Source organism: Pagrus pagrus, assembly GCF_965226575.1.
Source record: "Pagrus pagrus genome assembly, chromosome: 13".
Taxonomy (NCBI): Eukaryota; Metazoa; Chordata; class Actinopteri; order Spariformes; family Sparidae; genus Pagrus; species Pagrus pagrus.
The window spans coordinates 8,166,302-8,175,991 of NC_140197.1; the positions used below are offsets into that span (position 1 = coordinate 8,166,302).

General features: G+C 41.3%; 1 protein-coding gene across 2 annotated transcripts in view; it reads right to left on the minus strand.

The window, feature by feature from the left end:
* LOC311268157 (vesicle-fusing ATPase) overlaps positions 1 to 8,072 on the minus strand; it is a 57,903-nt gene extending 49,831 nt beyond the window's left edge. The window contains exon 1 of one of the 2 annotated variants that reach the window (XM_084371618.1): positions 7,963 to 8,072. In XM_084371618.1, coding sequence (XP_084227744.1) covers positions 7,963 to 7,974 — 12 coding nt within the window. In that variant the 5' untranslated portion in view covers positions 7,975 to 8,072. The remainder of the gene's footprint in view (positions 1 to 7,962) is intronic. The other variant, XM_084371617.1, reaches the window with a different exon arrangement.
* Between the last annotated feature and the right edge of the window lie 1,618 nt (positions 8,073 to 9,690).

The following is a 9,690-nucleotide window of genomic DNA, read 5'->3' on the forward strand; positions in this document are numbered from 1 at the left end:
TAATCAGTTAGCATTCCCTCTATGTACTAATTTAAAGGGGCTGTGTGTAACAATTTGTTGCAATTTACATGCATAAATCCATTTTTTATTGGCCACGAGTGGATCTTAATTTGACACAAAAAATAAGACCTTCCCGTCTCTCTTGCCTATAAAAAGTTTAATGGGGCATGCATTACCAATATTTGGAGATGGGATAGGTTTGTGTTAATTCTTACAATTACATTTTTTTAAATTAATATGTATTGGAAACAAAAGGAAAAAAAATCCTATTCACTTTAATTATTCATATTTAACAGCCAATGAGATTTGTTGCAGTGATGTATGTTTATGATCTATACACCAATGTGCATAGGTGTGTGAAAAAAAGGAAAAGAAAAGATTAATCAACAAAGGGAGAGGACGAGGAGGGAGAAGCAGAGAAATGAATGTGTTGGTGCAGCTGCTGATGGAGGTAAAATACTGGAAAAAAACATGACTACGCTGTCTACCTCCGAAATAGGGTGTGGGTGCTAAAAAGGAGGCAGGAGCAGAAAAGTAAATAACTCCTGAAGAAGAGTTGCTGAGTAATAGATGGTGGAACTACAGGGAAATCATAATGGAAATAAACTGCTCACTTCATTAAAGAGGAGAGAGGAAGAGACCGTGAGGAAGGAGAGACACACATTGGGAGAGCTGCCATCTTCTGTAGCCCACTCACTTGTTCCATAACACGAGATGTGTCTGTTTCTTTTTCTTTTCCTTCTCTGACTGGAGGATGAGAAGCCCTTCAGCTCTATCTATTGATTTTGACACAATTAGATCAATCAGGTTGTGCTTGAAAGACAATAAGCACCTACACTGCATTGTTGGGAGGCAAAATAAATGTTCCATCTGCCGATGATTGATCTGCCTCAAATCAATGTTTCATCTAAAATGTGTCACGGTCCACTGGTTATATTAACCTGGTTTGCGTCCACACTCCACTAGAGGTCTATTTTGAGTTAAGCTGTTTCAATTTTACACTTCAGTGCCAAAGATACAATTAATAAAGCGGTAACCTGAATATTTGCCTCCAGAGGGAGAAATGTCCGTCTACACCACATGTACCCGTAACAACAGTATAAATCTGAAAGTATGATGATGTTTTATTCTTGAACATTTGTAATGATTGCATGCGACGGTATTGAGTTGCTGCTCTCTAATCAAGTGGCTTTATGAAGGCCAAGTGGCTGCTGAGGCTGCCTAGTGGTCAAAAAAAGCTGTGCAGTTCAACCTCCACCACAGCAGGACAGTGCCCAAGTGTCTCACTGATCTTTTATCTTCCTCCCTGACCTTACACTGAGCAGTCTATGTTTACTTTAAGCACACAAGGCGAACGCAGATAATCCCTGTGAGAATCCTGAGGTGAATTCACCATTTTAGATCAATAATCTATTAACGTCACATCAAACTGCACCAGCTACCTGTGCTCACCCGTATCTTCATCTTAAAGGTGTTGCATGTAATAATAATCCTTTGGCTGTGGTTATCTGCCCTGGATAACTGGTGCAGCAAGTCTTTCTAGTTTCCATTATTAATTTTAATGTTTTAAAATCGACTGTGTGCTAAATTTGAGCTGAGCAACCATGACGCAGGCACTGCAAGCCTGTCGAGCTTTGGATTTCTCTACATGCTGAATGGGTGCACACTGGGCTGCAGCAAGAGTGATATCGCTTATTTAAATAGTTGAGTAGTAGAATTATTAACAGTGCCAGGTCATTAATTTCTTCCCAAATTAATTGGCCCATTGATCATCATAGTTGTAATATTTGACACTAGTGGGGAGCAGGAAAACATGATGTTAGTTTGCTCAGTCCAAAAAATTTTTTTTTTTTTAATAAAAATGTATATAAGCAGACCAGAATACTTAAGCCATTTAGCAATGTCCTGGTACGCAGCTAGTTTAAGCTTGGCAGCGCTACTAGTACTTGAACCAGTACCAATATCTAAATTAACTATTGTACTGTTATCATTAGCAAATATTGCGCTAATGTTAGTCAGTAAGCATGTCTGATGTTTAAAAACAATCAATGTATCATTTTCACTGTCATCAGGACCAACAAAGACCAGGCTTCGGCTTAAACCAGGTATTGTAAAGTTTATTATAACCTATAGAAATTTAATTAAAATCTTTTGCTAGGTTAGCAGCATATACTTTCTGTCTCTCTTAAACTCAAACCTACAGGGGTTAGTCATACTAATAAATGTCAAGTTTATTGGTTGTGCTCAAACTAGAAAAAAAATCCATACATATATTTACTGTGACTGCTTCACACTTAAAGGTTCAGTGTGTGTAGGATTTAGTGGCTCTAGTGACAAGATAATGAATATCCTTTATCTTAATCTCCCCTACGGTGGTGAAGAAACACTAAGGGCCCCCTTAGAGCCAGTGTTTGGTTTGTCCATTCTGTGCTACTACAGACACACCATGGAAGACAACCAGCTCATTGTAAGGTAACAAAATGCAACAATTCTATGTTTCAGAGGATCATAATGAAAACATGAAAACTGTGATTACTACATTCGATTTCTGCCAGTAGATCCTATAAATCCCCCTAAAGCCTATGTACTGGACCTTTAAATCAGACCAGCCTGGGATCAGCATCACCGCCATGTTTCTTATTTTGGCATCAGTGATGGATTCTCTCTCTGCCTCCCCCTCCTCGACAGGGAGTCAGCACATAGGTCAGAAACAGCAAGCCAGTGCCAAAGGCTTATCAACATGCAGACTGGACCACATCTTCTTCTTTCCCCACTGAAAGCTTTCTTGGCCGTATAATTATGAAAGCCATTAAAATATTCATGAATATATTTGACAAACAGGCAGTCTGAAAGGCCACCACCTGCTCTGGAAGTGAGAACTGAAAGAAGCTGATTTTCAAAACAGTTTTTCTGTCGAAAGCACCAGACAAAACGATGATATAAACAGTGAGGTGATAGAGAGATCTGTCAACAATCAACCAATATCACATTAATCTGTGAATCATTCATTTCCATAATCCATAAATATTCATTTCTATTGGGCCTGATGTTGAATCCATCATGGTGTCACTCTGTAGAGCTGTTTGCTTTGTCCTGACTCCCTCTGACAAGCTGCAGTATGCCCAGCAACAGTACAGAGTCTGCTGGGCAAGTGAGGGTGAAGAGTGTGTGTGTGTGTGTGTGTGTGTGTGTGTGTGTGTGTGTGTGTGTGTGTGTGTGTGTGTGTTTGTGACTGCAGTGGGGAGATTCATACAACACGCCACTGGACATGTTTGACTCATGCTGGATGACCGAGAGGAGGAACGTACCATCACATCTCCACTTTCCATGCACACACACACAACTGTGATGCATTATTAAAATATTATCTGCTATATAAAACGGCAGACTGAGAGCTGTGTCCTTCAACAGCCACATCTACATGTCAAACAGGTGCATTGCATTATTGTTGTCCCTTTACGAAAGCCCAGTTCAACTCTAGCTTAGTAGCGTACTATTAATCCCAGCGCGTTGTAGTTGGTCCTGGATGCTATCAGAGCTAATGCTAACGTTAGCAGCTCTGTCCTGCTTTTGGATTTGGAAACCTTTACACTCCAGCAACCACAACCAGCGTTACGTTCTCTAAACACATATTAGTCCTCTTTCTGAAAGATTTTTCTCTTGTAACGAAAGTTGAAAGTCGAATATTGTAGTACACACATTGTTTGGAAATACTAACTGGTAAGTAGCCTAAGCTAAGCATAGCCTACTCTTACTAATACTAGGGCTAGGTTGTCTACCTTGATTGTCTACTGATGAGGATGTTGACTTTTTGTCTGTAGCTTTAGCCTCAGTCTTGTAGCATGATATCATGTATGTAGCCAACAAGTGAATGTTTAAGTGGCCCTTAACAAGATTTGCATTTTATAATGAATCAGCTAGAAACAATAAAAAGGAGAAACAAAAAGAGTTATCACGTAACCCGTGGAGCGAATGTTGGCTGAACTGGCTAGGTAACTATGGCTAGTGACAGATGTAGGAATAGCAGCTAAAGGGGGCAGAGGAAGCAGTCATTTCCTCTTTCACTCACCTTTCTGCTAAATGTTGTTATCATATTCAATATCACAACGTTACTAAAACATTCACTTAATCTTCTCTATCCAAGTGTTACAGCGTGTACTCCAGATGATGTCACAACCCCGCAGCTACCCTGAAGGTTTTCTTTTCATACGAGCGCACCAGCTTTAATGATTTGGATTTTTTTTGTTTGTTTGTTTGTTTGTATTCCTAATGATGTAAAGTCCTTATGTAAAGACTGACAAATGCAAACATTGCAGCCATTTATAGAAGTGTTGACTCATCTCCCACGGGTGCACAGCCTCATCCACAAGTCAGTCAGTGGTCAGATTGTTAAGACACAGCACGTTCAGACTGATAAACAAAATGCTGCCGGGCTCTGCTGCAGAAGTGGACCGCACTGGCAGGTCGGCGCTTTCCTCCAGGTTCATGGGTATCCTAGCTTGTTTATTCTACAGAACTATTACAGAGAAAAGACAATGAGAGCTATCATCGCCGAGGTTCAAAGACTTCTCTGTATAAAAGCACCCACCCCATGGCATGTATTAACCCCCGAGTGTCTCTTCAGCATGCACCGCTCTTCATCTGGAGCTTACAAGCTGAATGGGTTAAACTATTGAATGAGCTGCTATGAGAGGTTATGAATAAGGCCCCTGCTGAACTACACTGAATTCAATCTGCCAGCACAATGCTACACCCCCATGCATAAATGTGCATGTGTGATGTCTGCTCACTCTGTAGTGTACATGCCTGAGCACAACGAGACAATCTTCCTGCATAATGCTACAGCTGTTAGCACCCTGCATCACTACTCTGCACTGTGACGCACTGTTACCACAGACAAAAAAAAAACACTCAAGTAAGTACATAAGATTGGTTGAGAGATAGATAGATGCATGAGCCCATTTTATGATAATATGATACTGACTAGGAATATGGGTTCCCAAGCTGGGGTCGGGACTCCACCAGGGGTCACAAGATACATGTGAATGGTCGTGAGATGATTAACTTGATTTAAGAAAAAAAAAAATGAACTGATTGTGACTTTTTTTCTGGTACATTTGAAATGCTCGCCAGTTTTAAACCTCAAGTATGAAAATCTGAAAATGTCTCTGCAGTGGACCTCACTCAGGTATGCAGCAGACAAAGAGGGCCCACAAGAAAATGCTGCATAATTTTCAAGGAAAGGCTTGACTCGTTTGCTTTATGGCAAAGAGTCAGAGTAGAAGATACCCCCCTCATGTCGTCAGGGTAAAGATGAAGCTATGGCCACAGAACAGACTGGAAACAGTGTCAAAGCAACAATTCTCCATTTTATGACAGGGTTCTGTGCAGAGAGGATGAAAATGGTAAACTGTAAGACCCAGCCAGTCAGTGCATGTTGGTCTGTGACAAACACTTTGTCACAGGTTAGTTAATGATGTAACTGATTAGATGACGTGTACCGATTGTGCCTGAGGATTGAAGCGAATCAGATAAGAGTCTTTTAATAGTGTAACTCCAGTTAAAAATATGGTCCTTCTATAAAACACCTGCTTTTAGAATGGAGTTCAGTTTAACTGTCTCTCCACTGGAAAGAGTGCTGTGAACAGAGGGTATTTTAACATTGATAATTCACATCAATTAAGTTGACCCACCTTCTTATAATAAACCTTGTAAACAGCGTTAAGTAACGTAGGAAATCGGGCTAAAATCGACCTGTTTTCTATCCTCTTGGCTCGTAGCAGCTCGAATCAGATAAGAGTCTTTTAATAGTGTAACTCCAGTTAAAAATATGGTCCTTCTATAAAACACCTGCGTTTAGAATGGAGTTCAGTTTAACTGTCTCTCCACTGGAAAGAGTGCTGTGAACAGAGGGTATTTTAACATTGATAATTCACATCAATTAAGTTGACCCACCTTCTTATAATAAACCTTGTAAACAGCGTTAAGTAACGTAGGAAATCGGGCTAAAATCGACCTGTTTTCTATCCTCTTGGCTCGTAGCAGAAGGTCATGTAATGAGCACAAACAGATATCAAAACAGAGGCAGTGGTTCTGCTTTGCCAAAGAGATGTAATTAGTTTACAGTAATGTCAATTATAAAACAGAAAAAATAAGTATCTTAACAACAGAAAAGATGATGGATGACAGAAATATATTACCTAGGCATTCAAGCGTAGTTGCGTATGTCAGGTTCGTCCATTTTGATGGCGACTGCGACTGAAAGGATGGTCATCAACCATTTTTTCTTTAATTTCTTCTATATGACGGCGATCACACATCGACAGCACCATAACATGATTCTTGCTTGTGGCGTAAAACGCAATAATGTTCTTATTTTATGCTATTAAACTGCCAAAAACTGCAGAATTTGCATTTAGCGCAAATTACAAGGGCTGTTTTTCACCCAAAAAGGGGCGGGGCATGATGCAAGGGCAAGGTACCGTGAAAGACTGGCTTCTCCGATCTATCCTAGTAGTTGCTGGTTTTACACTTGTATGGATGACACAAACATAATGACTTAAAGTGGAAACAAATGGTGCCGGGCTGCCAGCGTGACAGGATCGCCGGTCAGCCTTCATTTTCCCAGGAGATCACGCAGTGGGAGACAGAGCACCCTAGCCATCACTTCATGTTAAAACAAGAAACGTGTCTATTGCTGGTTTAAGGTGTTAATTAGTGAGCCTCAGAGGTGATGACAAAGACAGGCTAGCTGTTTCCCCTTGTTTCCAGTCTCTGTGCTAAGCTAAGCTAAGTAGCTACTTGTGGTAGCTTTATATTTACCGTACATACATGACAGTGGTATCAATCTTTTCCTCAAAAAAAAGAAGAGCATTTCCAAAATGTTGAACTGCTCCTTTAAGGAGTCATAAGAGTCTACATTGATGACTTGCAAGAGCAGACAGCCTTTGTCAAATCAGGAAGGAACCTGACGTTTGAATGCCTTTTCATAACATGATGGAAAGAAGAGTATAGGAAGGTTTATCCATCTGTGACCAGTTTAATTTCACTGCTTCCACCTGGAATATTAATGAACATACTGCAGCAAAATTACATTTCTGGGTTGCCCTTCCCTTGGTCATTACAGTGTTTTGCCTTATTTCTAACCGGTGGGTTCCATTTTAAGATCTAAAGGAAAATAAAACAAAAAAAGGAGGCAATTTGGGGAAATACGTCCAGTTTGAGCCTACAGAGGACCTCAGCTCCATCCTGTCTGTAAAATGAACCCACATCAGCATCCTTCTCCAGTGAGGCCTGTGATGAGGCTGATGGCAGACAGACCAGGTTGACACTGGTTACCTGGCATCATCCTCCCTGTACGTCGACAGCTTCTTCACAACCACTCATGTAAATATGCACACAGTCCACCAGCCGGCCATCCAATGCTCATCTGCTGTGCCACAAAGCGCTTATCAACGCAAACAGACTGCAGATCGGACGCTAAAGCAGCGAACCTCGCTGTTTTTTTTTAACTGATCTCATCAATGCTGACATGCTTCACACGGCCTGGTTGTGGTCGATGCACCGACCACTCTGATCTTTTAGACGCAGCTCGTAAAAGGCGGCTCGGTGGTCGCTAGTTACGCAGCCGTGTCGGCTCAAGGGCAAGCAGAGCCGAGGATTAATATTACAGCCGGAGATCCTCCCAGAGAAGGCGGCTGTGTGCGGGGCTGAGGAGGGCTGAGATGTAGCCCTGGGTGAAATGATTCCCGGTGGGAGGTGGCAGGGCTGAGGGGCTGCAGCACCGTGTGAAACCAGCACCAGATCCTGTGACATTCAGGCGTTAAAGGTACCGAGACCGCCTCGAGACAACACTCGGCCGACGTTTTTTCCGCCCTGTGTATGTTTTTCTCTTATTTTCCAGACAGACACACGAAGGCATCATGTACCTATATATTACATAATATATAATAAATATCTTACCCGGGTCGCCATCTTCGCGGTCGCCGTAGATCAGGGATGCAGCTCGGGTCAATGATTCACAGGACAGCGGGGACAGTGAGCGGAAAGGCTCGGCAGCAGATGGGTTTATAAGCTGCAGCGTACCTTGCTCTGATTGGCTGATTCAGGCGGAAGCGTTCCGATTAGCTCGCGTGCGGCTAAGGAGGATATCGCCTTTGCTTCTCACGTGGCAGGAGGCAAAACACAGTTGGCACGACGGAGGCTGTCAATGTGATAATATTAAGTGTCTGATTTCATAACTCTGAGCGGAACTTGTGAATTATTTGTTGTTTATTACCATTATTATTATTTTTTATTTTATTTTGGTAAATCTCATATTCGGCCTCAGCACCCTGGACAGCGCCCCTGTCTCCCTCTGTCCTGTCCTGTCCTGTCCCACCGCAGTGATCAAACCCTGCTGAGACCACGAAAAACAGCCCACGCACCCAAACAGAATATAAAGTAGTCAATGAGACATTAACACACCATGTAGAGGGAAAATACCCACGGGCAGCTGAACACAATAAGAGGAGTTAAAAGGGCATTATGTATGAGAAGAATTTTAAAATCAGAATTTTTTTATATTTACAATATTAATGAGGTAATATAACACAAACATAAATAAATCAAATTATTAAATCAAATTGAATAACAAGCTAAAATCCCCAGAATACTGTTAGAAGCTAGGAAGGTGGCAGGGTCCACCAAATACAAACAAAGTAGGAAAAAAAAATCAGTCAATGAAGATTTTTCTCTTCTGTTAATCTTCCCCAAAACTACATGCTCCTTTAAAAATGCTGCGCCTCCCACTGGGCTGATCTTGAAAGGATTCAGCACCATGGACAGAAACATGATCACATACTGTGTCTCCGCCTCTTTTTTATGTATCAGCCTGATAATGTTACAATTCAACACCTCAGTCCAGGTATAGTTTCTACATTAGTTCTTTCTGAGCTGGTCTTAATGGTTGGATTGACTTACTACATTATGATCACTCAGGGCTCAGTCAAACTCATCAATGATTAATCATAGTGTCTCTGAAACAATTTCATCTGTATATTTAGCAGCCATGTCAACACTATATATATACTGTATATACAAATGTAAAATGATCAACAGTATGCCATCTATGAATCAGTTAATACGTCTTTTAAAGGGATACCTGCCATCAAATTATTTAACTAGTAAATACTATAGTATAAGTTTATCTCGCTAGCTCACAATTTTCTCCTTGGAGGGCCAAGACTAAACCTTGATGGTGGACCATGGGCCAACAGCACACACCTAATGTATTGTTTTGTTCTGTTAAGAGTGTACCTGGATCCCAAGTCCCCTTAATTGACTGCCTTCCTGTGCAAAGTGGGTACCTGAAGAGCATCATTACCTCAAAAACATAAAACAGCATAAACATTATTATAATCTTCTAAAACCCAATTATTTTCTTCCCTAGAAACATCTGGTGAGCAAAACTGAACCCTATGTTGGGTCAGCGTTTTGGCCCCACTTTGGGCAGCCCTGCTCTAGTTACTAAGCAACCAAGCTATTAGTTTATTTGGTACATTGACAGCTAATCTATGTGTAGCAGTGGTGGCCTAAAGGTAAGAGAAGTGAGCTTGTGACTGGAGAGTTACTGGTTCAATCCTTCACAGTGAAAGATGTCCCCTCCTGTTATAACCACTACCAAGGTGCCCTTGAGCAATGTCCCTAATC